The sequence below is a fragment of the Haliotis cracherodii genome, unplaced genomic scaffold (assembly GCF_022045235.1).
Source record: "Haliotis cracherodii isolate W230 unplaced genomic scaffold, xgHalCrac1.p SCAF_4, whole genome shotgun sequence".
Lineage (NCBI taxonomy): Eukaryota > Metazoa > Mollusca > Gastropoda > Lepetellida > Haliotidae > Haliotis > Haliotis cracherodii.
The window spans coordinates 36,192,008-36,209,152 of NW_027266297.1; the positions used below are offsets into that span (position 1 = coordinate 36,192,008).

General features: G+C 40.1%; 2 protein-coding genes across 2 annotated transcripts in view; one reads left to right on the forward strand and one right to left on the reverse strand.

Moving 5' to 3' along the window:
• Positions 1-1,606: 1,606 nt before the first annotated feature.
• LOC139478920 (MRG/MORF4L-binding protein-like) lies at positions 1,607-9,830 on the reverse strand. Its single transcript, XM_071261609.1, has 4 exons — positions 9,738-9,830; positions 6,862-6,983; positions 4,786-4,924; positions 1,607-3,604 (listed from the first exon to the last, which is right to left on the reverse strand). Exons 1-4 carry the CDS (start codon positions 9,817-9,819, stop codon positions 3,168-3,170), a joined length of 780 nt encoding a protein of 259 aa, XP_071117710.1. The 5' UTR covers positions 9,820-9,830; the 3' UTR covers positions 1,607-3,167.
• A 1,049-nt stretch (positions 9,831-10,879) lies between these two features.
• Positions 10,880-17,145, forward strand: part of LOC139479229 (probable ATP-dependent RNA helicase DDX43) — a 45,574-nt gene continuing 39,308 nt past the window's right edge. Inside the window, exons 1-4 of the mRNA XM_071262084.1 lie at positions 10,880-11,321; positions 15,269-15,324; positions 16,341-16,452; positions 16,855-16,938. Of these exons, the coding sequence (XP_071118185.1) occupies positions 11,120-11,321; positions 15,269-15,324; positions 16,341-16,452; positions 16,855-16,938 (454 nt within the window). The 5' untranslated portion in view covers positions 10,880-11,119. The remainder of the gene's footprint in view (positions 11,322-15,268; positions 15,325-16,340; positions 16,453-16,854; positions 16,939-17,145) is intronic.

The following is a 17,145-nucleotide window of genomic DNA, read 5'->3' on the forward strand; positions in this document are numbered from 1 at the left end:
GGTTTCGTTGTTAAAATATTTGAATACTTTAAGCCTGAAAGTGAAAGACGTTCGCCCTTGTTTGACATTTTAAAGAACAAGAACAATTTATGCGTTACAGCTTCCCAAACAAACCGTAGTTAAGATTTTGAACTCTCATAAAAACACATGCTCCCCTGCACAACTTTTAGGGGGCATCTCAAAACAGGATAGGAAATTAAAGTTAGATTCCTTTGATAAGAAAGTTGTCAGGGACGTGATTCGGCGGTTAACACGAGAAATGAATTTATTTCAACACGAAAACTAAAACAAATTCTCCTTACAGAGCATGACTTAGATATTTCCAAATGGACCATTTGAAAGCTCCTTTCCAAATTTGGATATCAGTGCAAAAAGACGATTGGGTCGAAACTAGCAATGTGTGAACGACCAGATATCATTCGTTTATTATCAATTATTTGCGCACTATTAGGAAGAAGGCGGCTATGAGCCTGTCTATTTGGACGAAACCTGGGTTAACGCCTGCCACACAGCGGCTTACAAATGGTCTCACCCAGATACCAGAGAGCCACAACGCAGGATCCCCCCTGGTAAAGGGGAGCGCCTGATTGTCCTCCATGCAGGCTCCCACAGAGGTTTCCTCAATGGGTGTGATCTAGTGTTCAGATCCAGATCTACAGATGGCAGAGACTACCATACCGAGATGAATAGTCAGCTTTTCACTGCGTATGTTGAGGAGCAGCCCCTCTTAGCACTGCCTGATAAATCCTCTGTGGTTATGGACAATGCTCCCTATCACAGTTGTCAAGATCCCATTAACCGTTGTCCAACCTCAAATTCCACCAAAGGTGAGATATGTCAGTGGATGGACAACAACCGCATTGCTCGGCCCACGAAAGCCAAAAAAATTGACTACTACAAACTGGTTCTTCAGAACAAACCCCCGCCCTCTTATTCGATTGACATGTTGAGAGAACACGGTCACGAAGTGCTTAGACTTCCTCCTTACCATTGTGACTTGAATCCCATCGAACTAATCTTGGGTGATTTGAAAAATATGGTCGCACGGCTAAATAAGACCTTCAAGCTTGCCGACCGACGCCAAGTAGATTGTCTTGAAAGGGATGGGAGAAATTAGAGATGTACGTTGGGCAAACTGTGTCGGACATGTTATCAAAGTTGAGGAAGAGTATTGGAAACAAGACTGTATCCGACCAGGCCTACTCGTAAAGTCTTATGTTTTAGGTGAGGTGAGGTGATACGAAATTGGGTTTAACGTCGCGTCCATGATTGTTGCACTTATATAGCGACGTGCATGCATGTGTGTGTGTGTGGCTGCTTGTACTAGTCCGGACTGATCCCGATTTATAGTGCTAGCTCACTGATATAACATGCCGCAGTTTAACATGAATACCCCACTCAGACACAGTATACTGACTTCGAGCCGACCAGTCCTTGTTTAAACCCCTTAACGCCGAGCGCCAGACAGGGCAACAACAAGTAGCATCTTTTAGCGTCTTTTGGTATGACGCGGCCAGGGATCAAACCCCGGACCTTCCACTCTTCGGGCGGGCGGACGCTCTAGCTCTAGACAACGGAGGCGGTCTCATAATCTAAAGGCAAAAGATGATTGGAAAATAACAAAATGTTTTTTTTATTCCATACTAGCCATTCAGATATTTTTCAAATCACACATTAAATTTTCATGCATAGTGAGATTTTTGGTAAAGATGACAATTCTGCAAACAACCTAAATGATGTAAATTGACTCCAACTATCATCCCCTTGTAATGCAGACTTGATTTTTATTGTAGACAGATTTCCTTTCAAGCTATAAGATGGCGGGCCGCAAGTAATCGAGTCTGGACCAGACAAACCAGTGAGCTTATATTATTGAGATAATGTGAGCACGATTCAGGAACTCAGGGTACCATGACAAACCATCTGAAAAGTCTCCAAGCCTGACCACTGGATCCATTAAGTTGCCTCTAATGAACAGCACAGGTTGCTGGGGCAAATTTGAATCCAGAATCCCCACAGGGTTGTGTCAAGAGTACACAATGAGTACTCAGTAGATACTGTAGACCTAGACTGGACACACCTATGAGTGAGTGACTTGGATATAACAGTTTTATACAATACTCAAATGTACAAATCTGACAGGCAAGCCCAAAGTGATGCAAGATGCAGGTGTTTACTACTTTTGGACTCGATCCCATGACACAGCTACAGCTGGCACCTTACTCCACTAGGCCAGCAAAAGGTGAGGTGAAATGGGGTTAAACATCATGTTCAAGATTCAGGGATTTATTTAGGATCCCAAACTCAGTGACTTTGGCAGGCAAGTTGTGAAAATATTGTATTATTATTCAAAATAAGACACTTGCTGTCAGTTGCTGTTTTACAGTAAACCCTGAGATTATTGCACTTACATACCAATGTACATGCACATATGTGTGTTGGGGTGTATGTAGTACTGCCGGGTTTTTAGTACTAGCCCATAGAGATTCCATGCCACAATTTAACATAGAAACCCAACTCAGACACAGTATACTGACTCCGAGCCAACTCCTTGTTGTATCCCCTAATGCCAAATGCCAGGCAAGGTAACAACAAGTACCACCAGGCAAGGTAACAATAAGTACCATCTTTTATCGTCTTTTAGTATGCCGCAGGAAGGGGATTGAACCACCAACCTTTAGCTCTCCGAATAGAAGCTCTATCCACAAGACAACGGAGGCGGTCACGAGGCCACCAATAACAGGTACAAAACTTTAGAGAAACATAATGAAAAACTTATAATGTTTTACACGATAGTTTGGGCTTGAACATAAAGTCATGATGCATAGTTCATTTTACAACCTAACATTGATTGATATGCCTGAGCTTGGGGTCCTTATCCTGCAAGACTTGGTGCCTGGGTCCTGTTTCACGTATGGATACTAACACTACAACTATCATAATGCAAACACTTTTACATAGACTTACAACAGTCGTAGTGCTACGATCGCTTTGTGAACAGGGCCTTGATCTTAAACCAGGAACATGAGATGTAGGGGATCCTTTCTACCCTTGCAACCCCAGTTCAGAAAAAAAAATCTTTTTGGTCCTATTGCTGCAGATGTGCTCTGAGTCTGAGTGTTATTTGATTGTTCACATACATAGTCTACATCATCAGCTCCAAACGATCACCTTCTGCCTCTCTTAGTAGGCTGTGAATCTGATGGAGTGGCCGGACTTGCGTTCGTGGAATTTGCTTGGCGTGTCCGTTTCCTTTTGGGTGTCGATTCTGGGGTGCTGGATGCAGATGTGGCTCCCGACCCCGACACCCCAGATTTACTTCCTTTCACACTGTGGGGGGTGGAGGAGCCTTTGCCTTCACCCTTGCCTTCTTTACCGTGAGGTGTAGAGGATCCTTTACTGTCATTTTTGGAATCTTTTCCTGATTTATTTTCACCTTTGCTATCTTTCCCATGAGGAGTTGATGTGCCTTTACTATCACTTTTACTGTCTTTAGAATGTGGGGTTGAAGAGCCTTTCGTTTCACCCCTATTGGTGGATTTGTCATGTTTACTTTTATCATTTGAGGATCCAGATCCTTTCCCATCACTCTTTGTTCCTTTACCTAGAATGTACAATAACAAAACACATGTCAGCACGGACTAATACAAACTGCATTTAACAGTAACAGAAATAATAATGATTTGTTTGTTTGTTTATTTGTTGTTTAACACCGCACTCAGCAATATTCTAGCTATATGACGGTGGTCTGTAAATAATCGAGTCTTGACCAGACAATCCATTGATTGGCATCAGGGGCATCAATCCATGCAGTTGGGAAATGATGATCTTTTATTCAGTTTATTTGACAAAGAAGAGAAAAGCATTTGTACCATATGAAGTGTTTGAAATAGAGAATGAAAGTAGATGTGGAAGAAAAGCTGAAAGTAAAACAGGCTACAGACATGGATGACTTTAGCGAAACCCTTGTCTATTGTGCTGACAGGTCAATGATCAAAATTAGTGAGGAGTATTGGCCTGACTTTAGTACTGCAATTTATTGCAATACTGATTCATGTATTGCAATACATAACCAAATATACTGCATGCTTTCTTTCATCTGTAATTTTTTAAAGAACTTTGTGACAACTTGCACTCGATTGAATTTCGTTTTTCAGTGGATGATGTTGCTGTATGTCCATCGTGGTGTGGGTTGTCAGAGATGTTTGATGCACTAAGGTATTGAAAATAACAACCCTCCCCTAATGCTTGTCATAGGACATGTTTGGATAACCACCCCTATGTTCTTGTGCATTTCTTGAATGACCCTTCCTGAAAAGGCAAAAAGCAAAAGTACCGGTACTTCATATTGTAATATAAAATGTTCATTTTTTCAAGGACCTCCCCAAATGTGTGGGTTTTTTTATGATTCTCCCCTGAATCCCCCTGACCCACCCACCCCTATAATAAATGGCTGGTGCCTAAGGGACCTAACTCTGTAGTCCGTTGTAGTCCTGTCATTGAATAATTTTAGCATAGGTTCTAACCAACTGTATAGATAGTGGTTACTCTAGTATTGAAGTCAGCAAACACTGTTAGTGAGTGAGTGAGTGAGTGAGTGAGTGAGTGAGTGAGTGAGTGAGTGAGTGTTGCTTTAAGCCGCATCAGCAATATTCCTACTATTCACAGCTAAGACAGTATAACAGACACCATGTGATATTTGTATCTATCGTGGCAAAGGGTATCACGATGTGCCAAATGCTCTGTGAATTGTTACAATCTCGGACAAGTGAGGTGGCAGTTTACCCTCTTGTTTGTCTGCCTCAGTGGTGATGGATGCAAAGTCAATCCTGGGGTAGGGCTTCTCCATCAGCGACTGGTAGTCTACATCAGGCAGCAGGAACTCTACCTCCTTGTTTGGGAAGGGAATAATTTCAGACTCATTCTGCCCAAAAACAAAACAGAGAAAATGAAAAAGACGTGAAAAAGATAGGGTTTCATAAAGAAATTGTATATGCGCTGAAAAATAGTTGAAGCCACTAGCCTACTTTTCTATGGCATCATTTTCTGTCAACTCTAGTATAGATTTAGTAAAATCTAAATATTCTTTAACATTTGAACCGTATACTCCTGCATTAATCCTTAATGCATTCACTGCTGTTTCTTTACAGAAAGACTAACTGTGAGAGGTCCAGATGCTGAAGAAAAGTTGTTCCAACTAGTCTGCCAGTACCCTCGCACAGTCGGTATGTGACCCGGAAGTGATGAAGTCACATCAGAGCACATTACTGCTTTGTCAGCTCCACGAACGGGCATGTATCCAGTGTGGAATAATGCTTCATTGTTTCTAGCATCCTTTGCTTGTTTATTACCCCATCGTTTGCTCATATATTGTATTCTGGTTATGGGTGAACCAGCGGTGCCTTTAATGGTCTTCCCATTTGTATATTATAATGTATTCTAGCTCGTTTGTGGCTCTAGTCACGGTAATATTACAGGCGTATTGTTGTTCAATCCACCATTTCAAATTTGCTCTCTACTCTCCATAAGTGGAGGATAAGTTAAAAAATATATGGATATTCATTAAGTTATTATTTTATTATTTGTTGGATCACCTATCTGCCGACACAATTTTCTTCAAATTTGGAGAGAGAAAAAATATATATCCAAATTTCCACTTATTTTTATTGTGTGTCTTTAGCCCCTAAATTTGAAAAAAGGCCCACATTTTCAAAGACAATGGGGCATCTTAACATTGTGCCGTATGGGCAAGCGTGGGTGTAATTATCAGATAAAGGGCCCATGTCAGAAAGCTGCTCGTGTGAACCCTGAGAGCATAAGCCAAAACTGATGTCAAGTCTTGAGATGAGGTGAGGTGGGACGAGGTGAAATGGGGTTTAATGTGTTCAAGGTTATTTCACTTAAAAAGTGACAGGAATGTTTGTGGCTGCTTGTACTAGTCAAACTTAGCCTGTTTTATAGTGCTAGCCCACTGAGAGCCATGCAACATTTTAACACGGACACCCCATTCAGACAAGGTATACTGACTCCGTGGCGACCAGTCCTTCTTGTATTCCCTAACAACAAGCACAAGGCAGGGTAACCAACAAATACAATCTTTTGGTATGACGCAGCCAGGGGATTGCACCATTGCATTTTTGATGTCTGAGTAGAAGCTCTATCCACTAAATCACGGAGACGGTCACCCACTTACTCTGAGCCAGCCAGTACTTTTTTCATCCCCCTAATGCTATGGGCCATACAGGGTAACACTAATATAAAATCTTTCAACATCTTTTTGTAATGACGCAGCCCAATTTCATTGAAATCAGATTTTAGTTCTTACTATCGCTTAGCTAAGACCTCAGTCCTGGGCACATTCTATTATGGGTCATGTCAGAACAACCTTTCATGCAAGCAAATAGAGAGTCGCTTATCATATCTAACTTTCTGATTGGCTAATGTCGACTTCTTGTTGATCATTTCAATGGTCGCTCAAATTTAGCAAAAGGTTGCTTTGACATGACCCTTAAAGTTAATCACTTGTAATGTGATGTCCTCGGATATTTGTTTAGTTGCTTAACAGTAGCAAGAGCTAAGATCTGATTTTAATGAGATTGTGAAGCAGCCAGGATCATGAACCACCAAACTTCCACTCTCCGGGCAGACGCTCCATCCACTACCCCATGTACATCACAAAGGCAGTTTTGTGGACATGAAATCTCTTTTATTCAACCATATCACATTTCAAAATCAGATGTAAACATGAATAGCTTGAAACCTCCAACTAAAGTCTCATCTTACTGGCTACAAAGCTGCTGAATTAGGATTCAACAATATTCTATCACTCCAAATGTTTTTCTTGAAAATGTAAGTACTGACCAGTGCCTGTAAATCATACATCTCTGTAAGATGTTTCCAGATGTGCTTGGAAGAGATCTTCCGACTACTGGCGTTGTTCAGCTTATCGTGGATGAACATCATTTGGAAATACCTATTTACACCTGAAATACAGACATAAGAAAATTCATCAATCCACACATCCTTGTTTTACCCACTGACATGCAGTAGGGCTGCAACGATACACCTAGGTCACATTACGATACTTAGCTCGATACTTACATCACGATTCGATACGTATCTCGATACGCTACGATACCCATAGTGACAAGAAAAGACAAGAGATAAATGAATGAAACTTAGTTTATTGTAATTAAAAATTATATGAAAGTGAATGAATGCTCATCATGCTCATGAGTCATAAAATATGTACTGTAATTAGTATTTTAACTTAATGAATCATCTGCCATTTCCACGTAATGGCTAGCAACCACAAAAGTAACAGTCCTACATATTTGTGATTTGTGACTAGATAGTAGGAGTAAATACTAAATGTACCAATGTCCTTTAGCTAATGATTTGCCATTTTCATGTATAAAGGAATAAAATCAATTAAAAACAATTATTGCAACCAACAGAACAGTCATGTTATACACCATTTGAAAGGTCTGATCCTATTGTTTATAAAAATACTTTATTTTTAACTTTGTATAATATATTTAAAGATTTGCTTGAAACATGTTAAACGTCTTTATTTTGCTCTTTGACATGTTCGATGTGCACCCGTTGTCAAAGTTTTTGTCCGAGAGTTTTATTTTCAATAATATTGCGGGAAATAGTGAATAATTTTTTAATCTATCCGTGAAAAATGATAAATTGAAATGGAATACGTATTTCAGACATTGTGAAATGTGATAGATTTAATAAATGAATGGTGTGACAGGTAGGTTCTTAAAATTATATACTATTTTGACGTTACTAGGGCTTGGCCAGTTAATCAGCCTACGGTGTCTGGGAACTCAATGCTTCTTGGCAGGTTTACCGGCCTACGGTGTTGAAAGAGTTAAAGCACATTTAAAACATATCTGTGATAAAAGTTTATTCAAAAAAACCTATCGTGGAAAATCGAGATACAGCACCTCAAAAAATGCGCACCGTAGCTATATGGAGTGAATCGCGATGCATCGGTGTCCTGGGATATCGTTTCAGCCCTAACATGCAGGTGGTATCTCATCAAACAAATTTTTTTTTAATTACTTACCATGCTCATCTTCATCCTTAAACACTGATCACTGATCAATCAACATATTCAACCTCTCAATCATTTTTTCTTCCATTCAAACACCTAAATGCGCTTATATCAGTGCAAAAAGGTTAAAGTCAATTTCTGTTCTATGAAGAGAGAATCAAAACCATGAAATGGAACCAGCTATGTCTATCATGTAACAGCATGTGCCACGTGATGACTAGATCAAGTGTAGCCTATAACATGGGATTGGCAATAATTGGTCTTTTGAAAATGTAGTGAAGCTGCTAACATGGCTAAATCATAGCTTGTTACTGCTTCACTTTACTATCTGACATTCACTGGACGCTATTACATATCTATGATTCACATCTTCGTAACGCTCCACTAAATGTTGGTGCTGATTTTGCACCTGTATTTCCTACAATATCTGCCATGTCAGCATTTCTTTTGGCAGAAATTTTGAGGATTCAACTGACCAAACCCAAAGGCCACAAATAATACTTAAAATAAATAGTTTAAATGGGAGTAGTGTAATTTATCAGACGCACTTTTTCAGATCCAATTAGCGCTGCAGGGGCTTGAATGCACTTCGCCGACTCACCGGATTGGCTGATTAATGTGTCAATTAGCTGGCGCTCTACCACAAGACCACGAGCGCTATCACATGTAATAACCCCTTCAACGGGTCATTAGCACCCCCTTAATGTGTATACGCAATTAAGTAAACAATGAGTTGTGCATGCATGTGACGTCAAGCTCCGCTCTCCCATTCATCTTTTCTTGAAGCCACACCCGCCATTGTTTATATCAACATGACGAACTAATCGAGCAACACAATGGTCTATGATGATGTCTTTCGCATCACGTTCAATGACTCTCATGGACTGGCTTACTACCCACAGGGTTATAGGTGACTTCGCAGGAGCCTGTCCCTGTTGTGGTAATGGCCAATTGACACGGGGAAAAATATTCTGGCTACGGGAGGGACAGCCTTGTTTGGCCGGATGAAGAGCTGTGGCCAGGAAGTTTTGATTCGTGAGGGAAGTGCTTTTCCTGCTCCCACCTCACCCTGGCAGAGCTAATGAAGCACTTGTACTATTAGGTGTACAAAACTCCAGGCCACGTCATACAGCGGGAACTCAAACTCAGTTCCAAGCAGACACTAATGGATTGGAACATGTTCTGCAGGGAGGTCTGCATGATGGTGACCGAAGCTGACAGTGAGAAGATCAGCAGCCTTGGAACCATGGTGGGATGATGAATCCAAGTTTGTGAAACAGAAATACCACCGTGGCATAAGGGTCGAAGGAGTCTGGGTGCTCAGCTCAAGAGAAAGTCGACTTGTTATCCTTACGACTCTGAAAAAGAATCAAATGCAAAATCCTACTTGACCTCACAAGCTTCTGCGTTCGGTGAAACGTTACACCCACAGCTACCCCGGACGATGCATTATCGTCGACTCAAGAGCTGAGGAAGGCTTCCGCGTGACAGTAAAACTCGGTTCTATTATGATGCACTGGATAATCGAAGATTACATTTCCCGGGTCGGATCTCAAGGCTCCTGACGATCAAAACGAAGAATCGAAAACCAAGATCTTTCTGAAAACATCATAGGCATTCGGTCGTGTCGAAGGACACAGATATACTCTCAGCTTGCAAATATACCTACCAGCTGGCTTATGTCGCCTCATTGCGTGAAATAAATTCACTTCCATATCTACATTCCAGTTCGAACTTTCACAGTCCGCCATCTTTGACAACCTTCACCTTTGATAGCTATGCTCTATTCGATTGGACCATTACAGTCTGAGGTTTGATCAGCTGCGACTTGAACAAAATGTGTCTCTGTTAAAGACAACTGCAGAAGAACAACTTTACACATGAACATGGTAACAGTTAATCCTTTAATAAAATACACTGAAATAGACTTTTTATGAATCTTCGCACGAGAACGTAGAATCTACAGGAATATATAAATCTACTATTGTTTCCATGACTCCATGGACTATCGTAGACAGTAGACAGTGTATTATTAAAGAAAGTACGTCTATTGTACATAACATCGTACATGTGTTATCCAATGTTTTTTGAAAGATTAAAAGCCTTAAAATTGATATCTTATCTAGGTAATGTACCTGTCTACCTGAATTACAATTGAAACATGACGCCATGCTTAAAATTTAGAGTCATATTTAAAAAATGAATGACTACGATTTTAATGATATATCATGACATATGACATGCGCGTGTGTTCACGCGCGCGCGCGCGTGTGTGTATCTGAATGGGTTTACAGAAGGAAATAGACAAAACCCAATAATTGCTTATAACCTTAGCAGTATTTGACACGAACACATGATATTCTCAGTTTTATAGTTAATACCGGGTGCAGGCTAAAATATTCCAACCTCGCTTTTTGCCGCCCAAATAAAACGGCACCTCAGCAAATTATACCAACATATACGATTTGGTTTCTTCATTCACCCAACACGATTTAGCTTATTACATATGCAGTGAACTATGGTGGTAGGTCAAACATAGATAGATAGATAGATAGATAGATAGATCCTCTACTCTCAGTGTCGGTTTAGAATGGACGACAGAAACCTTAGCAAATATAATAATATAAACATAAACCCATCTATGGCAGCTAGTTTTCTTTAAATGCAACATTTGTATTCTCATTTCAGTGAAATGAAGTTTATTGTGCATAGTAGTTGCAATAAGAACCCGACAGTGTTTGTCTTGTATTGATAGTAAAGATAGTAGGTTGTTCTAATCGAAGACGCACCTTCAAACTCCGATCACCGAAACACTGCATGGAGTTCACAATATTCCTTGCGGGCATGAAAGATGGAATGGAACTTTCAGTTTCGGTATCTTAATATATTAACTGTTTCTTTCCATGCCACTGCATGTATTTTATGATATAAGTGACATGATGTAGCAGAACGCATAAGAATATCACATTTTAGATCTCAACTTGTTTCAAACGAAGTTTGACAGTTGGAAACCACGTGAATATCTTGCCACTGTTCATACGTCGCGGGAAAATGGATTTTGGCCAACGGGGCAGAAGAGGAGGCAGGGGAAGGGGCTTCGGAGGGGGTTTCAGAAGGGACGGGGGATTTGATGACAACAGAAACAGGTCAGATTCTACCAACTGGCGTTCTCAGAATTCTGACGGGGTGTCAAGCTCTGAGAATGAAACAACTAAAATGTATGTGGAGGAAAATTGTGTTGGAAGAATCATTGGTAAGAGGGTTTTATCTTCTTATCCTGTTAGTTTCTTCCAAACTCTTTTATGATTATTGATAACGGGAAAAATAAAAAAGTCTCTTCACCAACATAATTTTCGATAGAGAGTCCATAATCAGCTGATTATGATAAGGCATATGTCCCCTTTAATAAAATTCTTGGACTTGGTCAAACTTAAGATTATTGTTCCTGCATTATCAGTATCACTTACGTTTGTTTTGATGTTGGCATGTTTGTCAATGAGTTCCCTTAAAGGGGCACTGATCTAACGCCATTTCCCGGATTGGTTGTTGCCTTTGTTATTGTTTTTTCCCCTGTGAGTACCCGGATGATACGCAACGCAACTGAGCGTGACCAGAGACTGGGCTACCGTCTGCAAGGACAGCTAAATAACCTTGGAGGCTGGAGGCAATATTTGTTTTACGCATTTTTGAATAAACACTGATTAGTTAAATGTGATCTATAAAGATTCGACAAAGGGCGCATGTTAATTAATTTCTTCAGCCTAAACAAACAGACAAAAAGAACGGCGGAGCTCATCGGAAGTCGTCATTTGGAAATACCCCAGATGGTTATAGTTTAATACTAAAAAAAAGGTATCCATGCAGTGAAAGCATTTTCGGATTTCGGATTGCGTCGATAATACGATTACTACTCCCTTGTTGTCATCAACGTTTTCTCGTATAACCCTACACTTGTGTATTTGTCGTCATTCACTTGATGCTCAGTTAATGAATTTATTACAGGTACAATTAGTGGTAGCACCACTTAGATTACCTGACAAAGGTTCTCATTTGGCATTTATTGTGTCTGGGGTAATTATTCAATCTATATCCAGGTTTGAAGTGAGGTGAAATGTGCGTTATGTAATATGCACGTGGCAGCCCAGCAAGAGATGAATGATCAGTTGATTTACTTTTTTAGGTAAATCAACGGATCGTTCCTAGTCATCAAAGGATTAACAGAAAATACGTTGATTGATTAATCACTGTTATCTTGCACAGTGGATATGTCAAAAGTGAGTGTTTACATGTCTAGGTTTACTAAAACAAAGGGAATACACTCATATCATGGCGTGAAGTGCCGATGTAAAAACAACATACTTTGTTCAAAGGGTTAACTGATAATACGTTGATTGGTTGCTCATTGTTATCAAACTCAGTGGATTTTTTAGGAACCGTGGACGTTATGAAAATAGTTGTCACGTGGCCTTTCTCAGCCAACCCTTGAGACTTGACACCTATGTGAAACACCTGAAACAATCCAAGTGATCAGTTGAGAAACGAACACTGGTTATAATATCCCGAAACGATATATATCTTTTAGAATATTTGATAGTTACAGAGACACGTGACATCGAATAAGTTATTTTGTATAGCTGCAGATGAGTGGGACATTATTCCTTTGTGTGGATATTCACGGATACATTCCTCGAACAAGGAAGCTGCCTATTTATACACATAAATTTGGTAAGTTGTAATTATGGTATTTGCATTTTGTTTTCCTTCATTTGAACCGATTCGTTCTTGTTTCTCTACGTCTTGGTTGGGAAATTCTTCAATGCGCGATAGACGTTGTTTTCACAGGTCATTTCCTTTGTAAGCGTGTATAGATTACCGTCAATTTGTAAAATGTGATTCTCTCAGGCAATTTATAAAATGTGTAAATATTTCAGTCATTTTGACTAAAAGATCTGTCCAGATTGATTAAGACGATCAAAAGGGCCTACAAACATCACAACAGATTATTATGTAGGATTAGAAGCCAAACAACATAGAAATGTACTTTTCAACGTAACATTTTCAGTCTCTTGGTGATGACATTAAACATCAAAATGTTTGGAATTCGTTATCATAATAATACAGATGGAAATGTTTTTCAGTCACTTTGTAAAATAACTGAATATTTATACGTTTAATAAATATGTTACACATTTTGACAGTAAAAAAATATACACACTATAAAAAAAGCAATGCTCAGATGAAATATTTACTTTGTGTTGCAAGTCAAAATAGTGTAAACGAAAATCGCAAAATTACCAAGCAAGTGACTTATCAAAACTTCGTCACCATTACCGATGCTACCCACAAAAATACCTACATTTCCTTATTATCTCGAAAACTGTATTTCATTTTGTTGATCAATGTGACCATACGCTCTTATTACTACCGGTATCCATAAAAGTGACTAATGCGCTTACGAATGGCGCAACAGAGGTCGCGAGCTAGTCTAGATTTCTGCTCTACATCCGGGTACTCACTGGGAAAAAACAATAACAAAGGCAACAACCAGTCCGGGGGAATTGCGTTAGATCAGTGCCCCTTTAATGTTTGTCTACACTTCAAATTAACTGGTTTGATACAAAAGAGCACCCAACGCACATGTTTGTGCTAAAGATAGATTCATAAGATAATAATATATAGAAGGATCATGCAATTAACCTGTCCCTGTGCTTTAATTGATGTACCTGAAGACAGTGTTCAACACCCTCACCTCAGTCCTAAAACATAAAACGCCTCTGTGGTCTAGTGGTACATCTTCCCGAGGCAAGAGAGTTAATTGACTTTTAAAGTCCAGTTTCCACCCTTGCCGAACTAGGCTTGAATTCCTTGGCTCGATCGTAGCGCCACCAGTGGTTATTACGAATTATGTCCCTTCTAAACCTCTCCCATTGACCAATCAGAATCCACCTCACTTGCATTTGATTCAAGCTAAATGGCGGTGCCCAGTCAAGATGATCTGATCGATAATCAAGATCTATTTTGTGTGAAAACGGGTCTTATATCGCAAAGTGCATTAAATCTCATGATCACCTTGATTAAAATCATGAAAAGATTTGGAAAATATCTGTTAACAATGAGTTGGGGGTGCATATGCTTTGCAAATCCTGCAATCGATCGAAATCAGCACGACAGTTTACGAACCGGATTTCAATTTCGTTGCACGATTTTGATTGGACTATGCATAGACTCATTAGCACAGCCAAAATGTAACTCCATAATACCAGCCTAGTTCGGCAAGGGTAGAAACTGGACTTTTATAGTCAGTTAACTCACTTGTCTTGGGAACATGCTAGTGGTAGAGCGTCCGCCCGGTGAGCAGAAGGTCCAGGGTTAGATCCCCGGCCGCGTCATACATAAAGACGTTAAAAGATGGTACTTGTTGTTACCCTGTCTGGTGCTTGGCATTAAGGGGCTAAAACAAGGCTCGGAGTCAGTATACTGTGTCTGAGTGGGGTATTCATGTTGAACTGCGGCATGGTATCTCAGTGTGCTAGCACTATAAATCGGGATCAGTCTGGACAAGGACAAGCAGCCACACACACACACACATGCATGCACGTCGCTATATAAGTGCAACAATCTTGTACGCGATGTTAAACCCAATTTCACCTCACCTCACCTAAAACATAAGACTTTACCAGTAGACCTGAAAAAAAGTGAGACTCGGCTCCAAAGTCTGTGACACTGAAACCTTTACTTGCTTACTTCAAAGTTTTGTGTCTTCCTCTATTTGGTCATTGAAACATTAACTTGGTACAAATTCCTTTCCCTTAAAGACATGACTTACAGTACGTGTTCCCTCGCAATTGCGCTCTTCAATATAGCGCTAACTCGGTTACAGCGCACGGTAAAGCATGGCTCCTCAAATTTACTTACATTTTTAATAAACTCTAGTTTTCCAATGACACAATGTTTTCCCCATATAAACAAAAAAAACATTATCATCTGATCACATAACACAGGAAATACCAGTCAACAAATCCGAACTGAAGTCCGCAATTTAATCCAATTCTTATCACATCTGGTTTTAAAAAGACTCCACCTCCGTTAAACCGCTGATCGTCTATAATGCTCATTAAATATTTGGACCCCAAAGGTAGCGTTGTAGCAAGGGATCACTGTACATGTATATTCTCTAACCTTATTTTTTGCTCAACCCAGGTAGAGGTGGTTCGAAAATACGAGAGTTGCAAGATTCAAGTGGAGCAAACATCAAGGTATTGGAGTTTTCAAACTCACTTAATGTCTTTTCGGGGGCACGGGTGGCCCAGTCGTCTTAGGCGCCGCGATTCGCTGCGCAAAGTTGCGTCCCTTGGGCACACCAAACACCTATGATTGTGGGTTCGAATCCCAGTTCGCCCCGATTATGTTTCTAGGTTTGTCAGCACCATACCCGTGCTCGTAGGTTTCACCGTAGTGGTAAACGTCTGAGACCTGCATCACTTCGGGCTTTCCTCCCACATTAAGCTGACATGCCGTGATGTAACTGGAATACTGTGAAAAGCGGCGTTAAACCCAACTCACTCACTCACTCACTCACTCACTCACTCACTCACTCACTCACTCACTTAATGTCTTTTCAGTTGTCCAACTGTTGCAATTCAATTTCAATTGCTGATTCGAAGATGTACATATGTGACATGTTTATTTTATACAAAGCAGTCATACTGTTAGATATAAATACAAGACTGGTAAAACCTACGCATGTTTAGTAACAGCTCAATGTTCTTGGTGCTGATAACAGAGGCAGGCAGTTATGAAATATGTAAATTGTCTGCTCCTGGACACATATATGGGACAGGATGTTGCTTGTACTAGTGGAATGTTTGTTATCTTTGATCCAGGGTAGAATAGGTCTTCAGCAACCCATGCTTGCCGTAAAAGGCCACTATGCTTGTCGTAAAAAACGGGATCAGGTGGTCAGGCTAGCTGACCTGGTTGATTCATGTCATCGTATCCCAATTGCGTGGATCGATGCTCATGATGTCAATCACTAGATTGTCTGGTCCAGACTACAGTATTTACAAACCACCATCATATAGATGGAATATTACTGCGTGCAGTGTTAAACAACAAACAAACAAAAACAAAACAAAGCTTTGAGGTATACTTGTGAATTAAAGTAATTGCAACAACATATTGAAATCCTTTCTTCTCTTTTTCCTTCTTTTTTAAACATCTTGTTATGCATAAAGCCTGGTGTGTTTGGCAGCCTTAAGTTTGTTGAATTCAGGTGAACAGAAATGAGACAGAAGATGGGAAGGTTCTCGTGGTCGTGACGGGGAGTGCTGATGCTCGCACACAGGCTGAGGACATGATAAAGGAACTCACGGAATCATTTAATGGTAAGAGACGATACTGTTTTACAGGTTTAAAGATCTCAGTACCATTATTTTGAAGTAATAAAATTGTGGTTTGGTGACCACTTTAAAATCATTCCTGGAATATGATGATAGACATGTATTATAGTGTTGCTTGGATGCTGTGGGCTTTTTCAAATACCTATGAACTGACCCTGTGGGGATTCCAGGTTGGAATAGGTCCTCAGTATTGGTGCTGCAATTCAGTGTAGAGTTACACCCCTTAGGTGTGCCAGGAACCTGTGATCTAGGGCTTGTATCCCAGATTCACTCTGATTGTGTTTCTAGGTTTGTCATCACCATACCCCTGCTCATGGGTTTCACCAAAGTGGTGAATATCTAAGAATGGCGTTAAGCAACAAACAAACAAGTCAACATGTTCTACAGGTCTGTCCGCTGGGAACAACCGAGGAGGTGGTGGACGATCAGGTTGGGGACGCAGCAGCGAGGACACATGGGGGTCTTCAGCAGGTCAGACAGTTAACTCTAGTGTATCAATTTTACAGATGGTAATAAAAATTGTCATGCAAGACATTTCGGACATGCCACATGAAGGAATATCGTTTGGGTCAATCAAAATCATTTTTAGTCTGATGAAAAAACTAGTTGCACTATTAGTTCAATGACTGGCAAGATTGTTTGGATTTTTGCAGAAAAGTTCAATTTCTTTTGCTTTTA

Bases quoted from the DNA above. Each gene is read 5' to 3' on its own strand.
- LOC139478920 (XM_071261609.1), bottom strand. From the start codon at position 9,819: ATGGCGGACTGTGAAAGTTCGAACTGGAATGTAGATATGGAAGTGAAT. The intron at 4,925-6,861 runs GTCAGTACTTAC...GTTTTTGGGCAG, and splicing joins TGTATGATTTACAGGCACTG to AATGAGTCTGAAATTATTCC. The intron at 3,605-4,785 runs GTAAACTGCCAC...TGTACATTCTAG, and splicing joins TGAGGCAGACAAACAAGAGG to GTAAAGGAACAAAGAGTGAT.